Source organism: Telopea speciosissima, chromosome 1 (genome assembly GCF_018873765.1).
Source record: "Telopea speciosissima isolate NSW1024214 ecotype Mountain lineage chromosome 1, Tspe_v1, whole genome shotgun sequence".
Taxonomy (NCBI): Eukaryota; Viridiplantae; Streptophyta; class Magnoliopsida; order Proteales; family Proteaceae; genus Telopea; species Telopea speciosissima.
The window spans coordinates 6,558,450-6,581,223 of NC_057916.1; the positions used below are offsets into that span (position 1 = coordinate 6,558,450).

At 38.6% G+C, this 22,774-nt stretch overlaps 1 protein-coding gene across 2 annotated transcripts; it reads right to left on the reverse strand.

Moving 5' to 3' along the window:
- Window positions 1–764: 764 nt before the first annotated feature.
- Window positions 765–20,221, reverse strand: LOC122649139 (tRNA modification GTPase MnmE). Of its 2 annotated transcripts, XM_043842512.1 has the most exons (10): window positions 20,008–20,221; window positions 19,623–19,921; window positions 19,065–19,203; window positions 16,295–16,416; window positions 15,963–16,166; window positions 14,164–14,223; window positions 13,349–13,487; window positions 6,160–6,278; window positions 3,169–3,393; window positions 765–1,072 (listed from the first exon to the last, which is right to left on the reverse strand). In XM_043842512.1, the coding sequence occupies exons 1-10, from the start codon at window positions 20,198–20,200 to the stop codon at window positions 878–880; spliced, it is 1,695 nt and encodes a 564-aa protein (XP_043698447.1). In that variant the 5' UTR covers window positions 20,201–20,221; the 3' UTR covers window positions 765–877. The 2 variants fall into 2 exon arrangements, with proteins under 2 accessions (XP_043698447.1, XP_043698448.1); XM_043842513.1 differs by lacking the exon at window positions 3,169–3,393.
- Between the last annotated feature and the right edge of the window lie 2,553 nt (window positions 20,222–22,774).

A 22,774-nucleotide genomic window follows, 5' to 3' on the forward strand; every position in this document is an offset into this window, starting at 1 on the left:
ACGAACTATAGTCCCATATGTTCCATTTTGATACATTGATTTTGTATTCCTTCATGTAGAGGCCTCACAGTAGGGTTGCAACAAGGTCAGGTTGGACCAGGCTTTTTAAAACCCCAGCCCAACCCAGAGTCCCCTTAGCTGGGCCCAGGCCTGGTCCGACCCTGACGCAAGGCCTAAAAAATCCAACCCTAATCCGCTCTCAAGGTCGGGCCGAACTGACCATGATTGGGCCTTGATCATGGAGTGGGGGAAGGAAGAGATGCATGGACTGGACTGAATTGGACTAGGTCAAGGAAGAAAATTATCAATTTTACATAAAGTAACACTATATAAAATATATAATCACTTATTATATTCATATATAATATATAATATAACAAAAACTGTGACATTTAAAATTTATGATATATATAATATATCAATATATATTTTATAATATAACTTAAAATAGGGCCGGGCTCAGCCCGAGACCTCAACCCTGGCCTGACCCGACACTGACTCAAGGCCAGAAATTTCCAGCCTTGAACCCGCCCTCTCGGCCAGATATCTCAGCCCAGGCCCTATTCTGGCCTAGGGTGGGCCAGGGCAGGTTCGGCCCGACAGTGCCAAACTTGCACCCCTCACAGAGGCCCCACAACATGATATTTTCTTTCTTAATTTCTCTTTTAAGGTTGTCCATATCTAAATTCAACAAGGAGGAAATCAGTTCCACTTGGGTAGTCTGTTCAGAAGAGCATATCTCTCAGAGGGTTGCAGAGAGCATATTAATGAAACAACACCTTCAATTCTTATCATTAAAAAGTCAGCATGTTACAAAGATGAGTAACAAAGAATATCTTCAAATTTACATAATGTACATGCTTGGGTCATTCACAATCTATTTACCAATACAAAACTTGGCAAAGATGTTGGACAGGACTTCTTCAGAAATTCCTTCTCCACTTATCTGCCCGAGGGCCAGTGCAGCTTCTCTCAAATCAATTGTCCAAAAATCCGTGGGCAATTCCTCTGCGATTGATGATTTCAGCCTAAGCAGAGCTTCCTTAGTTCTCATAAGCTGCTCACATTGTCTCTGTGACCAACCAATGCAATACACAGATAAGAAATTAGAACCTCCAACAACAATTTGAATCTTTTAATTGGTGGTAATCATCAGTAGCAGGTCTAATTAATAATACACACCATAAGACTACCAGCATAGGGAATCCACTTTAACAGATCCCTAACCATGCCTATATTTATGCATCAGAGGTGCCACATTAAGAAAAAAAAGGGCATGACCAGTGCACGAGGCTCTCGCCACTGCGGTGTCTGGAAAAGGTCATAATGTACGCAGCTTTACCCCCGCTTTGCCGAGGGGAGGGTAAGCTAATGCTCTCTCTCTTCTCATATGAAATGACCTTCTCTGCTCTCCTATGTGTGAAACCATTTTGTCGCACTTTATTGGTGCGCTCCTCTATGCCACTTGCTCAGAGAACCCTCTCCCTACATGTGGAGCGTGTAACAAGCACCACAAAACATATAGGGACTACCCATCAATCGAGGGAGCTAACTTGGTAGGCATATCTCTTAATTGGTCACATTTTAGATCTAAAATGGACCATCTGTTTCTGAATTTTTTTTTTTTTTCCGGGGGTGGAGGGGGTGTAGAAACTGAAACCAGATTGCCTCAGAAGAAACAACGCCCTAGAGTCAGATCAGATCTCAACAATCTGTACAGTTTTCTAGAGAAGTCATTCAGAGTCAGATCAACGATGCACAAAATCATGGATGGCAGCACAAGAAAACCATCCCCTCCCTAAGCACCACCTGAAGAAAAGGATGGAGGATCTCTATGGGCCACGGTTTTATACCATGTTGAAGCTGATTTAGCTATTTAGGAAAATTACTATTTGGAATTGTCATGTGTCAAGTTTCAAGATCCATCTCAATCATATGACCCACCATGTATTAGATCATTCTCATTTCAACAATAAAATTCTTTTCTAAAAAGGTTTGACTATATGTGGTAAAATTCAGTTGAACTGACATGCAACACATGAGGATCACGTGGACAGAATATCCATGAAGTCTGCATCTGAGGAGAAAGGAATGCAAAATTGTTCATAAGTGGGTTCTCTTCTCTCTTGGCTGTTATCAGGGAGGTCACACAACTAGAGTGGATCATTGGGCAGCAGCTAACAATTGTTCAAGGATATCCCATGTATTTGTAGTTACAATTCTGGGATTGGTCAGTGGTAATTAGCTCAAGGAATATCCTAGACAAGAACATGCAGGGGGATTCCTCCCCCAGTTGGCAGGGTTAAATTGAATTTTTTGATGGCTGCATATTGGGCAATCCTGGTCCTAAAGGAATAGGTGGTGTGATTAGAGACACTTCAGGGGATACTCTCCATGTCTACTCTGGTCCTATTGGTAAAGGTGCTTCTATTAGGGCATAATTACTACAGCTTCACACAGGTTTGAAGATGGCAATTAGAGAAAACCAAAATAATATTGTGGTCGAGGGAATTTGGCTATTGTTATCGGTTGGTTCAGCAATGATGGTAAACATCCGTGGAGATTCTTTAATATTGTTCGCCAGATTCAGCACTTGATGTCTTCCTTTGTTGTTTCATTCCATTGGAGACCCAGATCAGCAAACTCCTTAGCTGATGTCCTTGCTAGATAAGGTGTTGTGGGGCCTCAGATTGCTGTGGGGAGTGATTCCTCTTTGATGCCTGTCACATTAATCTTTGTCTGCTTTTTATGTTCTTTGTATTTGGTCTTGGTCCAAGGGGATTTTGTCCCTTCTTGCAGTTGTACTCCACATTATAATTTTTCAATAAAATTTGTTAATTATAAGAAATGTTACAAAGTTTGACTTCCAACTGAGATGCATGTGACATAAAACCAAGGGCAGTGGGACCATATCAACGGCCTTTGGGGAGAACTTCTCCCAAAAAGAAAGCAAATAACAAGGAGTGGCTCAATATGAATCCATCACCTCTGTATATTCCATGTTTAAAAGCATCATGAGATTTTACCAACCAAAGGTAAAGTCCTATAACTAGATCATTCTGCTGCAGGAGAGCCCATAGTTATTCTGAATTCAGTGTGATGACTCAAGACTTTTGAAACATCAGATTTAAGGAGGAACAAGAAAATGATCAGGAAGAAATGGCTAACCTGGTTTACAGCCCATCGACGCCCCCCTGCAAAGATTTCGTCAAGGCCAACAATCTCTAGTATTGCTGACTCCAACTCTGGTATTCCTTGGCCAGTTACTGCACATGTCAAAATGTGCTTACAGAAAGGATTGCCATCTACCTTGAACACTTCCATAGAAATTAATGGTGCACAATCTATTTTATTAATAACAAGAACCACTGGTGCAGAAGAACCTGTTGATTTCTGCATTTCCAAAAAGAGAGAGGCCAGCATCAGAATTAAAATGATGCACTACAAAAGGGGGGGGGGGGTAAGTAATGCCTGTTACATGCTTCAGTGGAGAAGAAACATTCTCATGTGCTTCTAATATGCTTTGCAGATGGTGAATTGGTCAATCATCTCTTCATCCGTTTCTTCCTGTCTCTTATTTGACAATTGAACATTGATATCTAAGACTCTTAAGGTGAAATTAATGTGGATGATATGTGGAGCATATCTCCAATGGTAGGGTATTATGAAATGCAATGAGGTCCATTCAGGAGTTCATCGACATGATTATTGTCAGAGTAGCAAACAAGCCTGCATACTAGACAAATGAACAGCACTCCAACTAATTCAATCATCAGAGATAGGTTCAGATTATCATCACAGCATTGCTCTTCTCTCCTGAAGTGGTTAATTTGAAGCCAATGATGGAATTTCACCAATCTCTAGGTGGATGCACAATAGGGAATCCAAGGTCTTCTAGTGCAGGGATTGTGTTCAAACATGATGGGAACATGATTAATTCAGGTCCTGTAGACAATGGACGCTCAGTCCCAACAAAATAAAACACCTTTTTTGGGTCTAAGATTGGCTACTTAGCCTACTTCAACTGGGTTGTAAGGGTTGAATATAAAGGCACATACAGTTAAAGTCATACGTAAGTTTCTCCACAGCCAGTAGGGGCACTTGGAGACTCTTCACCTTCCTAAGAAGGAAGGCTCTTAGGCTTGTCTTTGAACATCATGTTCCCATAGAGGTCAACACTGAGCATCTTCATCGAGAGCAATTTAGCAAGGTGACCAAGCGGTGGTCATCAAGCAGTAATGCAGGCCCGGTTTAAGGCTTGGTTTAAATTTAGGCTAAGTTTTAGTATAGGTTTGGGTTGGGCTTTAGTTTTTGGTATTTATTGCTGTAATGGGCTGAAATATAAAGCCCAAAATGGAGTTTTTAGGGAGTGTACGAAAATTCTTATTTTATCAGTGGGTCACATGTTGTAGGGATTTATCTTATCCTAAATTATTAGTCGAGTTAGTTTAGGAAAGTTAAGAGTCCTAATTATCTGTTTAGTTAGGAAAGTCTTAGTAATTGAGTCAATCTAGGATATTTTATTTCAGCTTCCATAAATAAGGAATGTAATCAACAAACCCCCCACCACCACCACCACAATTGAAATGGAATGAATTGATTTGGTTTGTTGTCAGCGATGGCTAAAGCTTTTCTCTCTCCCCTTATTTCTTCTCTCTTCTCTCTCCGTTCGAGTCAGGAACAGCCTCCCCACGATAAGAGATCTCCTTCATTTTCTTCTTATCTTTCTTCTCTCCTTCCCCATGGTTTACCTATTTCTTCTTCTTTAAAAAGGGCATACCCAGTGCATGAGGCTCCCGCCATTGCGGGGTCTTGGGAAGGTCATAATGTATGCAGCCTCACCCCTGCTTTGCAGAGAGTCGTTCCCGACTCGAACCCGCGACCACTAGGTTGCAATGGAGCAACCTTACCATTGTGCCAAGGTCCGCCCTCACCTATTTCTTCTTTTTCTCTCCCTTCATTAATTTGTTCAGGTTTAGATCCTAATTTTAAGGAGGATTTTATCTTCTTCACTCCAATCACAACTATCTTCTTTTCCTCCTTTATATGACAGCACGGCACATTTACTCACCTCATCCCTCTTTCCATCATAAGCTGGTTTCAGATCCGAAATTTTAGGGTCTAACCTCTCTAACTTCTCTCCTCTCAATTGCTCCACATTAATCTCCATTATTTGAGCTAATTAAAGTTGATTTTATTTCTGAAAATTATACTTGAAATCTGGTAGTTATTCGGTGGAAAATTTGCCCGTTAATTTTGAGATCAGATCTGGCCCACATCTAGCAGCCAGATTGAGATCTCTTCTATTCCATCATTGGGCCCATTACTTGCAGGCCAATAAGAGCCATCAGATCTGATCAATCCTGCATCAAGTGGTTGAAGTCCAATGCAGGCGGCTGTCAGAGACATTTGCATCTTATTTAAAGAACCAGGTCCAATAATATGTCCGGTAACTTCTCTTTCTCTTGGAGGATGATGTCCACTCATTCTTTGGCTAATAAGTTAGCCAATGTGGGTTTGACTAGAGAGTAACTGTATTTGGGAATTATCCTATTATGAAATTTGCTCTTCGTGATGGCAGTCTTTGGCCTTACTCTTGTTGTTGTACCTCCCCTTCTTCTCTTCTAATGAATTTGTTATTTATCCGGGGGGAAAAAAAAACTAGGGATTTGGGAGGAAGTCTACGGACCTTTATACTATATTTCTGTTGCTTCCTACTGTTCATATTCTTTGAATGTTCAGGTCTTTGGGTTTGTTCTTTTAACCTAATTCCTTTTTTCTCCCTGATAAAATAATTATCTCATTGAAAAGGAAAAAGTGACTACAGATAAGACATACTTCAGACAGACGACAAAAGACAATGCAAAAAAAAGAGGGGAAGGGGAAGGGGAAGGGGGAGGGAGGGGGGGGGGGGGAAGAAGAAGAAGAAGAAAAGAAAAAATAATAAGGGGAAAGTTTTCATACACGGCTGTGTAAGCCATGTATGTGAGTGGGTGGGAGTTTCAAGGCATTAATTAATGGGTGGGGATTTATGACTTTTCCAACTCTTTGTGAGAGGGGACACGATCGTGCATGCTTACACGGCCGTGTATGAAAACTTCCCCCAAATAAAAATGAGAGAGAAATAGAAACAATCAAAAGAAGAAATCATGTACAAACCTTGTTGATTTGAATCCATTCAAGGAGTTTGGTATCATCAGATGTCATTCCATCAAAAGCACTTACAGTCATAATAATCACATCAGCACCCATTGCAACTGCTTCGGATCTCTCTACACCTAATAAGATAGGTAATAAAGTGGAAGAATAACTGAGATGTGTAAGAATCGCCTACAATGAAACTGATAATGAGAAAAGGATTGAAGCGAACCACAAATAAGCTACATAGGCTGCAACACTTCATGTATCTACAGAGGCTGAAGCTAGATTAATTGGCTGCAATTAGAAGGTTAATTACTTGATGACCAGCTTGTTGCTTGAAAGGCCCAGGTCATTTTATGCCCTACCAAATCAAGTTGTTACCTAAATTAACCATTGTATGAATTGTTAATTTGCAAGATTTTGCCAAGCAACTTCATGATTTACTGTGCTGTCTGTGCACACCTGAGCTGCGCCACTTTTAATGGAAGGGAATACAATTCTGTTTATTATGGAGAATGACAAATCAAGTTGGAGGGCATTCTGTTGGGATTGAATTCTAATAATCACCACCAAGCTGTGGTTGACATTTCACCACAAAAGTGGAGAGGAAGAAGGTCTTCTGGCCGGATTCAAAAATTGCCATAATAATTATGTGTAAACATAGAAAGAGAATGAGAGTTTCAGAGCTCAAAAGGCTTTGCATTAGGTCAAAAAACTAAAATAACCTTTGTGCCTATTAATAATTCAACCGAGTTACTACTGCAGGGGGCATCTTGTCTTTAATTCACTTATGTGCGGTGTTATGCATCTTACTCAAGTAGTTGGGGTATTGTTGCAATTCTATTCTTTTATCTTTAGTTATAAATATATCTCCTTACCGACTGGAGATTAACTCAATCTCTTCAATCGGTAGCACTGTTGCTACTTCCTTTCTTTCTCTCTTCTCCTCATCTTCTTCTCTTCTTCTTATTATTATTATCACTGGTGCTTGTTTTTAGAAATAAACTGCTACATGGTATTGGAGCAATAAACAACAAGCAGTTGAAATCCGTTTTTCCCTTGCTTTGAGAGTCCCATTAGGGCCTTCTTTTATTGTGGTTTGCAGCAATCTATACTGTTCTGGTTTTTGTGAAACCCTAGTTGATAGAATATGAAAATATAGGGTTTCTTATGATGATAAAGACTTGGCTTTACATGGAGTCCATTTGATCTACCTTGAGGCTGGTGTTTACATCAAGTTTCTCACTCACTCCAAGCATGCTTTTGGCTCTCCTAGTTCCCCATCCCCCCACCTTTTTCTTGTTTTTTTTGAAAAAAAAAAATTGGGACATATCTAATATTTATACATCTAACCGTTGGTTGCTTGAGATGTTTTGGGGTTTGTCTCCTTCATTGATCAAAATTTGGTGCTGATCAGATAAATGGTTTGGTGTTTCCTGGTAGTTTTTATTTTCAGGTTTGTTACTGTAGCTACCTATCAAACCGTTGGATAACCCCAAATTTTTGGGCTTTGATCACTCTACATATATTATATACCTTATGTTCGACATAATTGGCCTGATCTGAAGAAATGATTTCCTGGAAATCATTTTCTACTATTGCTGTTTTCTTCCTCTACCTGCAATTTTGCACTTTTGCTCATTGGAGTTGTTTATCACTTGTCATTGAATTTATGACTCATTGGAGTTATTTATCACTTGTGGCTGAATTTATGACTTCAACACTAGTCACCAATTTATTCTATTATCTTATTGTCGTTGTTTATCCACTTGTTGTCAATTGTGCTATTGTCATCTATTCAATGGGTGACTCAAAACAATCTGTAGACTCTGTGAATGTCCAAATCACTGCATTAAGATGAATGGTGCATCCAACTATCTTCTATGGGCACAGTGATGCAGATTTATCACCAAACTGGGCTTCTTTTATTAGGAATAAGTCTAGGATTGGGTTACATATATGTTGGGCCTTTGATCCCATGGGTTTCTAATGTAATAGGCCACTTTTATGGGCCTAAAATATGGGTAAATAGGTTGCATACGGGATTAGCTCCCATACTTGGTTTTATTTTCATACTAGCTTTTTATTTGGTGTTTTAAATTAAACCGGTTCAACCAATGGTTCAATTTAAGTGATTTTATTAGTTTTTGTTTTAGTTGTTTAGTTGGGCTGGATTAGGACTCTATTTTGAGTCTATTTCAGTTTCCTAGTCAGTTTAAGTTAGCTAATAGGTTAAGGATTGGGTTAGGCCATTCCATTTTAGTGTCTAAGTCTATTTTTGAGTCTTCTATATAAGTTTGTAAGGGAGGCCAGTATTGAATACGAATTTGATTAATAAAAATTAGCTTTATGCTTGCTGCCTTTGTTGCTGCCTTTGCTCCATCGTGAGTGTGCCTTGTGAGTAATATCAAGGTTGAAGGGATTGGTGGATCTCCAATCGACTCCTTGCATCGTGAAGATTAGGAGGGCTGCTACTTATCTCCTTGCATCGTAAAGATCGGGAGACCCCATTGTTCATCTTCAAAGCTGCTACCATTGAAGACCTGCAACAAGTAAGAAATTCTGCAACCATTCTTCTTCCTTCTAGAAGGTCACATACAAGGTGATTTTTGAGATCTACCAAACCAGCCATCCGATTGAACTCAGATTTTCACCATACCTCTATTAACCCTAATTTGGGAAGTGATTCAAATTTGACCTAATTCCTGTGGCCTGATTTGAATATATTCTCATATTTCCCATTCTGCCCCTACCTCCATTAAAACACAGTTTCAGACCTTCAACCATACTCGATTCTGATTTCATGCTCAGAATAAGTAGTTGATTTCATGACATGATAATTCTGAAATTAGTAACCAAATCATATCTCTAAACCCTAGAATCCCCTTCTCCTACCTCCATTAGGAATTGTCTCAAATAACCTTATCTTGCTGCCCAACTCACCTAACTTACTTCCATTCACTCAAACATCATAAAACCTATACCATTAGACTTCCCTACACCTGCCCATCATTACTATATAAGACAACTCTAACCTAAACCTAACTTTAACTCTAATTTTGACCTAAAACTCAAGTTTCACCCATTCGGATGACCTGTTCAGATTAGATCCTGGTTGAACTGGCTCCTAGTAGGTCTCCTACCTATCTAGGACTACATTACACAGGCTGTAAAGGTTTATATCAATGCAAAAGGGAAATTAAAATACTTAATGGCATAACCTCTCGTTATTGACCCTAAAGATTATGAGGAGCATAGTTCGAGAACTCGCGAGATCTCGCCGAGTTTCTCGGTTTTTCGAAATCCCGAGACCAGACTGCCTACGAGTCTCAAAATGTCAATATCTCACCGAGATCTCGGTTTGACAAAGGAAAATGCTTATATAGGTCCTTTATATGAGTGCCAGATCTCGAGATCTTACTGGAAATTCTTGGTATACAGACACCTATCTATGCCAAGAACCAAGACAGACACTTATTTATGCCTAATATCATTTACTTAAGATATTATTCATAAATAAGCAAATACCCCCCTATTTGAATCCAATAAAAATAGTTAAAAAATAAAATTCCAAAAGGAAAAAAAGTCAACCCCCCCGACTCGACTCGGTTTTTCAAGGGTCCGAGTTGGCACCGAGACACAAGTTTTCGAACCTTGATGAGGAGTGGATGCGTGAAATGATACACTTCTTGTGTGGCTATGGAGTAGCATGGAACCATCAATGGCTAATAATGTGTCATGTTCCACAGTACTGCTAAAGAAGTCTTGAGGGAGAGTTACTCGCAAGACAAGAATTTGTCATGAGTTTAGACTTGTATGAGAATACATTTTGTTTCAAGCACAATGGTAAATCAATAGGTGAATATTATAATGCCCTTAAGGTTATGTGGGAAAAATTCAATGTCTCTCTCAACCCTTCTTTACTGATCTTAAAATGTTGAAATCTCAGCGTGTAGAGCTCAAAGTTGCCAAATTTCTCTCTGGTTTAAACCCTAAGATTCAACCTGTGAAAAGTCAATTGCTTACAAAAGAAAAGGTACCTTCAATGAATGAAGCTTTCTGTTGCATTCAACAGCTTGTCTCTCCTTCCCTTGCCAAATCTGAATCCTCTTCTTCAGCCAAGGATAGCTCTGCATTTGCTACTGGTAGCAGTAGTAGACTAGTAGTGGGTGTGGCCCAAGTTTTCCTGGTGGAGGTCGAGGTTCAGGGGGAGGGAGAGGACGTGGTGTTGGTGGCCATGAAAGAAGCGAGTTCAACAGAGCCTGTAGGGCAAAATCTAATTAAAATCATCAGCAATGTTTACTTCTCCGTCTTTGTCTTCTCTGTTCTTTTATTTACTGTAATTGCCATCACATACCAACCTTCGGATCCCTGGTTTGAATCCTCCAAAACCCTCACTAAGGTTTTCACCCAAGTAGAGAACAACACTTTCAAAACCGATTCTTCGATAATCCAGACTGGTGAGGATATGGTCACCCACACCCCTGCTGTCTCTCCTGCTGCTGCCGTGGTTCCCATCACCATAAACACCATCGAGAAATCTGAGGAGAAGACTGGCTTCGGGTGGTGTTTCCCTTTTTTATTGGCATTATTGGTTAGGGCATTTGTTGTGTCCAAGCTTCAACAAACACTTCCTATGTGAAGCTTGTGAGCTTGGTAAACATCACCATACTTTGTGGATCATTCACGCTTGACTTGGTTGTATTAATTGAAAGATCATTCAGAGTTTTTTGTTTGTCTTTAAATCTTTTTATAGTAGAATAAAAAACATAACTTGGTGTTTCTCATTAAATTTTTTCGCACGGATAATGTATTAGAATATACTCCACGTGGAAATTCTTTTTTTTTTCTTTACGCATGGTATTTTACATCAAACTAGTTGCTCTTATGCCCCTCAGTAGAATAGTGTAGTTGAACGGAAGAATAGACACTTATTAGAGATTGCTCGTCTTTATATGAATGTTCCTAGGATTCTTTGGTTTGGATGTTGTTTTAACCGCTTGTTATGTGAATAATCATAGGCCTTCCTTTGTTCTTAACAATAAATCTGTTATGCGTATTGTTTTTCCTCATCCTCCCTTATTTTCTTTGCCACCTCGTGTGTTTGGTTGCACCTGTTATGTTAATGTTTAGATCCAGCTATTGATAAATTATCTTCCTGAGCAATCAAATATGTTTTTCTTGGATATTCGCACACTCAAAAGGGTTACCATTGTTATGCCCCTATTACCCATCAACAGTTTGTAAGTGCCGATGTTACCTTCTTCGAGAGTACACCAAATTTTTTTTTTGCTGAGGGTCGTGACTTGACAACTAACATTGTCCCATCTCCTCCTGTTCCTATTTTAGTTCCTTTTTCAGTTTCTCCGACTACTTCAAGGCCAACAGCACTGCAAGTTTATCAATGATGCCCTAAACCATCTCCAACTATGGCTGCATTTCCTTCTCCATTGCTCTCTGCTTAGTCTAATTTTTTGGTTGGAGATCCTTTATCTACACCAACTAACTTGCCGGTTGCTCTACGCAAAAGTACTCGTTCAGATGAAAGATTTGGGTACCCTTAAGATTTTCTGAGAATTGAGGTTATTAGTAGTCTCTCTCAAAAGAAATATGTGCTCGATCTTCAGTCTGAGACTGGGATGTTAGCGTTCAAACCTGTTGGTACACCTATGGATCCACATCAAAAGTTTGGGACTAATGATGGTGAGGAGCTTACATATAAGAATCCGTACAGGAGGCTGGTTGGTAAACTTAGTAGGAGTCAATTTTGGAGAATCCCCAAATGGGCTCATTGGGAGGCAGCTTGTCAAATTTTGCGGTATCTTAAAGGCTCCAGGAAAGGGTCTATACAGACCTAATAGAAATGTTGATCTTGTTGGATACTCTGATGCTGACAGTGCTAGTGATGAAGATGATAGGAGATTTATTACTAGCTATTATACTTTAGTTAATAGAAATCTCGTTACTTGGAAGAAATAGACCACAGTGGTGAGGTCTAGTGCAACATCTAAGTATAGAACTATGGCTCAAACTACAACTGAAGTCTCTTCTTCAGGAGTTTTGTTTTCCTATTCCCAAGCTTATTGATATGTATTGTGATAATCAGGCAACCATCTACATTGCCAGTAAACCTGCTTTCCATGAGAGGACTAAGCACATTGTAGTTGATTGCCCTTTTTGTGCGGGATGCAGTGATGATGAAGAAGATTTCTACCCATTTTGTTAGTTCTATAGAGGTCAGCTCAGTGACATGTTGACCAAAGTCTTGTTTCAGCCCACTTTTCTTGAAGGATTTTCCAAGCTGGGCAAGGATGATATTTATGCACCTGCTTGAGGGGGAGCGATAAAAGGTTACTACTGCAAGGGGTATTCTTGTCTTATTTTCATTTATGTGGGCTGTTATGTGTCTTAAGTAGTGCGAGTATTATTGTAATTCTTTTCTTTTATCATTAGTTATAAACATATCTCTTTACTACCGACTGGAGATTAACTCAACGTCTCCAATCGGTAGCACTGTTGCTACTTCCTTCCTTTCTTCTTCTCCTTATTATCACTGTTGGTTGTATCAGAACTGCTACAGGTATTATCAATAAGAATTTCAGAAAATGCTAGTCCTTCTTTATTGCACGTATCACAACTCTATATGTATTATAACAATATGCCAAAAATGAGCCACTCCCATTTTTCAAGGCTTACAATGCATTTTCATGATAATAATGCCCCTTAGCAATTTAGATATTGTCAATAAATTTTCTTCCATAGTTGTCATGACATCTAGGCGACCAAGGCATTGGAAGGGGCCTGGCTGCAAGGCGACCAAAGTACCTGGACACCTAGGCAATGCCTTGACAACTATGTTTTTGCCTCTTTTGTTTCTTTTGAATTCACAAACCTGTTTAGGGAAATGAGTATACATTAAGAAATATACGCATCTAGTCATACCAGAACATTAACTTACTTAAATAGAAAAAGAGGTCTTGCTATAAAAAAATAAATACTATTTACATTTCTAGGTAAAAAAAAAATAGTAATATAGCGATATTCAAATACTAAATCAATTAGAAAAAAAAAAAAAAAAGCATAGTATAGACTTATTAATTGTTATTATTTAAGAATTTGGGATCTATTGAAGTAAAAAAAATTTGAAGGAAAGAAATACAGGAACATTTACGATTCCTCAACATTGTACAAGAGATGATCAACTTACCAATCTTCTCCACAATATCATCAGTTTCCCTTATTCCTGCAGTATCAAGAAGGGTGACAGGAATGCCATGAACTGTTACACTGGCTTCAACCACATCCCTTGTGGTTCCAGAAATTGCTGTAACAATCGCTCTCTCACTCTGCATGCTAAAACGGAAAGACACCCTTCCATAAGAGTTGTGGTGCAGTTGATTATGCAGCATGGATGCTTAAACTAAATGCACCCTCATTGAAATGTCTACTGCTGTCCAGGTACCTTAGCCCCAGACAAGCTTCTATATAGGTCCCACCCAAGAGATGCACAGGGCTAAAGGCAGCATGTGTGGATGATTTCATCTATGTGATCAGCAGTTTATCTTGCTGCAGCATTTTCTTAATATCTAAACTAATGCAATCATATATTTATATCATTATCATCTAAAGGATATTTTGGGCCTAGACAATCTCTTATATGGGACCTAATCAGTGGTGGGTCCAATCCTTCAAATATACAGTTAATACCATATGAAGAGACTTTGCAATAATGTATCCTTTCATTACATTTATTAATATTCCTCCAGGGTAGTCAGGTTTGCAAAGCTGATGCAAACATGCAGTCTTCTCTGACAATTATATGTAGAGAAAAAAGTAGCTAGCTCAGTAAGCTTAGTTGAAAATAATAATAATGAGGGGAAGTCAGATATTAGAAGTAGAATATATGAAAACAGGCCAAACCATACCATGCAGGTTCATTTCATTAGAATTCTTTATCACCAATCAAAATGAATACAATATTAACAGAATTATGCAGCATCGAGAACAAATAGTGAAACCTACTTTGCTCCAAGCATTAAGGAGGCTTGACTTCCCAACATTAGGCCGACCAACAATTGCAATCTGTAAGATTTTAAATGAATATAAGTTCAGATCAGAATGGGAACATGTAAACCATGCTTTATAACTATCCCTTTGTTCACAGACACATTTAAAAGAAACAGAGAAAGTAGGATTAGCTTACACTTTTAAGATGGGGGAAACTATCCCCCTAGATAACCATGGAGCTCAAAGTGCTCCGACTCTGAGAAACACTAAAGCATATAGTTTTCTGCAAATAATGATACTTTCCTGTATAAGGAAAGGGTGTACCCAGTGCACAAGGCTCCCGCCATTGTGGGGTCTGGGGAGGGTCATAATGATACTTTCCTGTATACTAATACAAATTCCAATTCAATCAATAAAAGAAGGAAGAACTTGACAAAGTCCCAGAAATTGTTAGTGCAGGGTGCACCACAAGCACACTGAGTTTCATGTGAATTGGACAAAAGCAGGAGCAGAGATACTGAGTTGCATGTAGTAGATGGTCATGATATAGTTAAAGGCCCACATTTAGGGGGATTTAGTCCAGGGGACAAAATAGACACAAGGGATATAGGGAGAAAGATTGTAAATAAGGACTGTAAATAGTGTTTCCCTATGATGTACTATATTTTCTTCTATTTTCATTTGAAGAATAACTGAAGGAAGCTTTCCTCTTCAAAAGACCAGTACAGAAAACAAGTATACTGGTTCTACCAAGTACTTACTTTCTTTTTTAATTTTCTCTGTCCTTCTCTTTCCAGGCTTATTCAGGCAAGAAATAAACCATTGTTCTACAAGGTGCTTTCATTCTTTTTATTTTTTTATTTTTTTTAGTTTTTAACTTGGTGTTGAAAATCCGGTTTCTCTTACTGATTCTTTTCCTCGGCCAGCTTCCTAGTCTCAGAGGGAGACAGGGACGACTGATGGCTCTACAAGATAGGACCCAACGAACAGAGCGAATGATGCGAGCGAGAAGGCAGAGCTAACTCCAGTGACGTGACAAAGCCAACCAAGACAAGGGTTCATTCCGTCTAGCGCAAGAAGCACCAGCTGCAGATCAATCTGATAGCATATCTATACCTAGGAGCAGCACTGGCTAAGGATCCGCACCTGTAAGCGGAGCCAAGCAGGGCTGGGCCCCTACTAGTAAAGGGAAAACGGAAGTCATTCAGTTTACTGAAAAGAGAAGTCTCTCATAATCTCTTATTTTATACTAATCACAGTGGCTATTTGCTTCGAAGTATATTCCCCACCAACGCTTACTCTATAAGGGCGAATACACTTTAAAGGTTTTCCTCTTTCCCTTTCAACTTTAGCATGAAAATGTTGAAAAATCTCAAAGACCATCATCTTTGGGCATATGCCCACACTTTTTGATGTAGGAGCATCGGTTGTTAGGGATATTTAAGTTTGAATAGGGGTATATTTGTCTTTTATTGAATGAAGGGCCTAGATCTCGTAGCAAAACATGCACTTTAGATGGGACAATGTGCATCACCAAAATTGTTATACAAGGATATTACACTAAAATGAATTCATAATTGTCATGAAAGCATACCCGAATGATTGATGCCTAGTGCAAACCCTCATAAGGCCACGCTAGTGATGATTAGAATTTATAGTAACCTGATTTACAAGGGCTTTTTTACCTAAGACATCCTAGGTTGGACCTATCAAATGGTTACCTCACTGCATGAGTTTCATGTGTGCAGGAAGCAAGCAAGACAGCTTCTAAAAATTCAATACTAAATCAAAGTCTTCAAATAATGCAGTAATACCTGCAACCCAGATTGTAGAATCTTATCATAATTGGCTGTCCCCAATGCCTGCTCCACATCTTTTTGTATGGTGTGTATCTTGTCTATCAAAATGGCCGTGTCTAGTGGTGGCATCTCATCTTCAAAATCTAAACGAGCTTCAATATCAGTTAGCAACTCAATGCACTGGGCTCTCAGTGATTTGACCAAAGTAGAGAACCCTCCCTGTCATAGAGAATATGCTATTCACGACCGCTCATATACATAGCTAAAATAAGCAACCAATGCCCATTTCTCACCAAGTGCTATGTCCCAAAAGAATAAGTACTTCTAATCAAGAAGATTAAACATACCTGAATTCCTGCCAGTGCTGCATCTGCAGCAGCCACAGACTTGGATGAAATTAGTTTTTCAATATTTTCAGCCTGGGAGAGGTCTAACCGCCCATTTAAGAAAGCACGTAGGGTGAACTCTCCTGAAAAAGAAAAGAAAATAGCAAAATTAATAGAACTTATTATTACATTTCCAAAGGGACTGGCATTATGAAAGCCATGCTGGTGGGCCTTCATGCCATACACTGTGACATGTCTGAACAGGCAGACTCAAAAAACATGGACCACCAAACAGAATTTGTCCAAATTAAAAAAGAAGAACTAAAGTATGAAATAGAGTCTCGACTCAATATTGTCGATGTCAATTTTTACAGGGTCTGGATATTGATACCAGAGTTGCTTTATAAAATAAAATAAAAAAAGAAGTGGAATAAAATATGGTTTGTCGTAGTCCTCTACACAGCAATTGCAGTCATTAATTTGGTAATTGGTTTTTCTGATCATATCCATATCAAAAACTTGGATTCAAGTATATCTCTAGAGTAACTCATATAGAAAAGGACAAATAAAGGGACAACTGGTCAGAAAAGGAAAAATGCAAGGATGGATAAAAGATGGATCTGGACCCCAAGTATTATCAGCCTGTGTGAATTCATATGAGAATCTACAGGGATCTAATTCATTTCATTCCCAAGGCTGGATGAGGCTAAGCAATGAATCTGGCTAGTCATTAAGGTGTACCAAGAGACTTTGGTATTGAAATTTTCAAGAATTTACAAATTTGACTCATTTTACTTTTTTATTACATAGAAATATCATTAACAAAACAAACTGGTGAATTTTAGGCTTTAGCTATTACATATTTTTAGAAACCAAAATCCATTCTACAGTACAACATCAACTAAATATAATAAATTCTTTTTCATTTCCTTTTGTGGGTGGAAATGAGCATCAGTATTTGACTTTCGGGAAGGTTCTTGATTACAGTTCCAGGGTACAGTCCCCCTAAACTTTCCTTAATCAGTGCTTATATATAACCATCTTATCTCACCTAGCAATATGGATTGCTGGTTTGATAAAGGCATACAGCCTACATCGTCTGGTGGTGGCTTGCTCTATGAAGCTATCTAGTCACCTAGGGGTATCAAGTTTGTCCATGCTTTTATCAACACAGACTCACCAATTCGATGGAGAATAACATGAAAATGGAGTTCCTCTAACTTCCCTCTGCATGAATTAGTCCAACCATTACCCTGTATTTCTTCAACAATCCAAGTTTTTCTATAGACTTTTTTTTCCTTCCCTTTTTCGTTAAGGATTAAGGTTTTCAGGATGGGATGCCATCTAAGGATGTTTGATTCAGCAAATGTGTAACAGAGCAATTCAGGAGGGCATGCATATTATAAGCATTAATACACATAAAACATGAAGAATGAAGAGGAATCAATTGACTTTAGTTTGTATGAACCAATCTCAACTGAGAAGACTTGCGGGTTTGCACTTTGTAACCCATAAGAAAATTTTTACTATCATTACTCTATCAAATTATTCAATGAAATATTGTCCAGATGCCTAGGCAACCCTGGGTGATGAGATGGCCTGTAACCTAGGCAGTTACCCTGCTTCTTTAACCAGCAAAATTTTGACGTAATGTTCCCAGTCCCTTTCCTAACATCCTAAAAATAAAAAATAAAAAAAAATAAAAAAAAGGCCTAGGAAGTAACTTTCCTAACATACTATAAAGTTAATTAAAGAAAAAAGTGAAAGAAATCTAAAAATGTCACAATGTAACAAATAATAAGAATTATAGCACAACAATAGAAAACATGAGAGGAAATAATATACATGTTCTCTTGATTTAGTAGATCACTAATCTCGGCACACAAATAAATTCCTAGGAGACCAGGCAAGCACCTCGTTGGACCTTGCATAGGGGTTTGCCATATAGGCCCTTCTAAGCTGCCTTTGTTGTAGAGGCATTCCAAACAGAAGGAAGAACATCTGGGGGTGCTAGGGGTCAAAAGTATGCCAAGGCAGCAACACTGATCCAATCAAATAGACGGGGGATATGACCAAAAAGATAATGCTGATCTTCATTCTATTACATTAACAGAGGACGTCTAGTTTGATTTTATATAATCTAAGCGATAACTTTCCCTCAGAAAGTACTGATGATACTGTCTTCAAAGAAATACAGAAGCTTATTATAGCTTCACATGACCTAACCTATAATTTCTAGATAAAACTCGACAGTCTCTCAAATGTAACTTATGATAACTTGATAGAATCAATCTTATCACAGCTTGATATAGTTGGGACTTCTGAAGGACCCAACTACAGTTGCTCTATCACTCCCGGGTCCAATGTTAATTGAATGTAACTCCTGAAACAGCTGTGAAAGTGAGACATGTAGGTTGATCAACTCATCAAGTTCTCATCAGCATAGGATCTACACAAAGAAAAGAACTTGCCATTCATTAGTCACCAGGGGTATCCAAAAACCTATGGGTCAAAAATTAACTTTGGAGTTATGTTTGTGAATTAGTTGTGCTGCCAAAGTGATGAGCGATGTCATATACAAAAAGGAAGAGAATCATAGAATGACAGAAGCATTGAACAACCCACATCTTTTTTTTAGATCTGAATTCCACATAAACACCCATACATTCTCACCTTGTACAGTATCGATATTCTAAATTCTGGTTATTTTTTTTAATAGAAAAAGAATGGATTTCTGAGGTACTATTGTGTATCAATTCTAAATGAAAAAATATATATATTAAAAGCCAACCTGGTTCTGCAAGCCTCGCCCCAGCTTCTAAACAAGCTCTCAACACTCGATGCAGACATACATCACTCCCATGGCACTGGAGCTCCACCACATCCTCTCGAGTGTAGGATCTCGGTGCCAACATGGGCAATGCTAGAACCTAGAGAAGGAAGCGGAAACACAATTACACAAGTACCTAGTTATGCAAGTAACTCAGGAAAAAACTTAGTTTAGTGCTTAGCTCATTGTGAAAGAGAAACCATTGGTAATGTCCTTGTTCAACAATCAAGAACCTTAAAAGTAAGGAGCTTGTCGGTATATTAGAATGAAATTAGCAACATTCAATTTACTTAACTGCAAATATGGTGTCAAAGTAAATACTTTCATATGCTTGAAGTTGTCTGAAATGAAATAACTACCACTCCAACAAGGCAGCATGACACTGACACTTACTCTCGACTCCATACGCCACTAACACAATGACCCAACACTAAAATCCAGATAGATAGTGTGGAGAATCGCCTAATTTTGACCCAAGAAAGAGCTAGAGTCCTTACTGAATTGCATAGAAGAAGTTACCTCGTCAACAACATTGCCTTGAGAATCTGAAACCACACCGTACTCCACAAAGTGGCTTCTGGGCTTCCATGAATACTCACCAGAACCTTGCTTCTTCCTTTTCTTCTTTGTCACAGGCCTAAAGACACGGGAAGCTACAGAAACAGCCGAAGGGCCCGATAACCGAACAACCCCCACAGCACCGGGCCGACCACCCAAGGAAGTGACAATGGCGGCAATTGTGCTTGAACTCTGAACCGGCTCGGTAGCAACAGAGCTCGAGCCCAACCTCTCATCTTTGGTGAGCACTAGGGTTTTTTCTGCAAGCAAGAACATAAATATCTAAGCACATAATTTGATTGAGCGTCGGAATTTTCAGTCCCACATTGGGTATGCGAGTGCTAACCTCTCGCTGCGAGAAGAGCTTTCAGAGTATGGAATTGGTATTTGGATTTAAATTCTAGTTGCGATGTTGGAGAAGATAATAAAAGAAGAGAGAAGTTGTTGCTGGTGGGGATTGAAATGCTTGGGAGGATTAATGTCTTTGAGGGGTTGCGGATGCAGCCAAGGAGATGGCGGAACGTAGGAAGAAGAGCCATTTCAGTAATACTATGACCGTATTAGGTTAGAGGATAGAATAAGTGTAAAGTAGGACATGGTCGACTAGGGACAGGGTTTCAGAACCCGGAATCCGTAATCGAATCGGCCAGTGTCGAATCCGATTCAAATCAGCTGGAAACTAATTGACCGATTTGATTCCGATTTTTTAAACCATGACTAGGAATGAAAAACGGATTGAATATAACACTATTTGCATTAGCTTTTGAAAGGGTTGGGATAATTCCGAAAAACACTTTTTTAAATATTGATTCCCCAAAGGATACGAACACAATCGATTATGAATTTTTGACCATTTACTTCTTAGTGGAAACCGAAGAGCAGAGTTGAGAGTTTGAAGAGAGCAACACTGCAATCTCCTATATGTATTGATCAGCGAAAATTCAAAAAGGCAAGAAGCTAAAGTGTTGACTATTGACTGAATTCACTACCCCACTAGGAGTGATATTAAATTTCATATATGAAATTACATAGAGGTCCTCATGATTTTTTTATTTATATTTTTTGTTTAATTATTGTAATATATTATGAATTGAAAAGGATGTTTTGGAATTATAAAATATTATTTGGGAGAAAGAATGCTAATCGGTGGCGTGGCTAATACCTTCCCCCAAATACAGTTCAGCGCGAAAAGATCAGCACTCCCCTTGGAAAGGCAGAAGGACCAAGAGTGCGTTGGGCTCTGCTTGGGCACAGGTAAAAATGCCACGCCCAGCGACCGGTTAGTGTTCTTTCTCCTATATTATTTATTCATTTTTTAATCAGATCTCAACAGATGGGATAATATCCGTGTCCGCATCCAAATAGCCAAATAGCTTTAAAATGGATTTAGATAGTTTTTGGAAACCAATCATTTCTGGGTTTGAGCTGGAATTTGGAGCCCGTGGGCAAGATTATTGTTAAGAACTTCTAGCCTAAACTGCCTGAGTTGTGTCTAGATGACGAAAAGTAGAAAGGAACGCAATTTACGGGCAAAAATATCACCTCAATTTGCCTGTCCGTCAATTTCCTCAATTCTCTCTAATAAAGTGAGGTGGGCCCCACCCCGGGCAGGGGATAGGGTGGTCATTTCGGCCCTCCTATTCGATGGAATTGAGAAAATTGAGGGGCAGACAAATTGAGGGGATAAAGATCCAGACAGCCATCATTAGGTTTGGATGGGTGTCCGGGACAGGGAATAGTGAAGGGTATTTCGGACATTTAATATATAGAGGGATTAACGATGACCTTAGATGAGTTGTATTCTAAATCATGGTGAAAGCTAGGAAGTTCAAATTGATTTGCTTGTCAGTTAGTCAAATCACAGGACACAAGGACTCCAAAACTTATATTGGAATTAGATTAGATTCAGAAGTTTCCATTATCAAGCATCGAACAATTCGATCCCTAACAAGCCGTAACTTAGTTGTCCATCCCAAGACTTAACATTGGATAAATTATCCAGCAATATACCTAGGCCCAAATAAAGGAAACTTGTATGGGCTGGATAACTGGACTTGGGCTAAGCCCAATCAAGTATACGCATCCGTTCAGATTGGAAGGATCCTCTATATTTATTAGAGGAGTCCAGTACTACAATAACAGAAGAGGAATTAGAGGAGTGGAAGGGTAATCTCTCTCTCTCTCTCCCACAGGTTGAGGAGTTAGTGAGCTCTTAGGAGTGGATCCTGCAGATGTGGATATCATAATGGAAAATTTTACAAAATCATTTGGGTCATATGGTGGTTATAATATTTCTTGATCTTATATTTGGTTGAACAATGTTTGCTATGAACTTAGGTTGTGCATTCTGTATATAAGCCATTTCTTGTCATTTATGGGAGCTTTATATCCAATATCTGAAATACACTTACACTACCTTTAGTTTCCATGTGTACGTATGGGTTCAGAACCTTGGACGTGTTGGAAATGTATCCATCAAATTCATATTGACATGAAATATATAAATTAATTTATATGATTTAATAACGAACTTTAGTAGTCCTTAATTAGGTTTTAATTTAGCTGTTCACGACTAGGGATGCGACTAGACACCATATTCATATGGTTGACGTACTATGTGCACTTAGGAATAGAGATTTTGAGGCACATGTGTGACTGTTGTGACTGTACATACAGTGTATACATTGAATTAGATCATACTAGAATTTCACATGTGGGTTACTGTCAATTAATTAAATTAAAACGAAATTTTCATCAGTAGTGTACGGTTGGTCCCTTAACCTAAGGGGTCCTTATTGATGTAGTTACGTTTTGTGAATTTTGACGCATTCACTATTGATGTGTATTTGACTAAATATCAAAATACTAAGTTTTTTATTGTATTTCAAAGAGACGCCTAACATGGAATCCACTACCCTAATTAGGAGAATATCAAATAGAGAGAATGCTTGTATATCATTGGATGCAAATCTGGATCCATTAGTATTTTGGTAATTATTTACAAAATTTTCAAAATTAATATTACTTTTAGAAGATAATAAAGAAAATCATGTGCCTTGCTCTCTTTTTCTTTTTTTTTTTTTTTTTTTTTCTCTATTTCTAATCATTTCCTT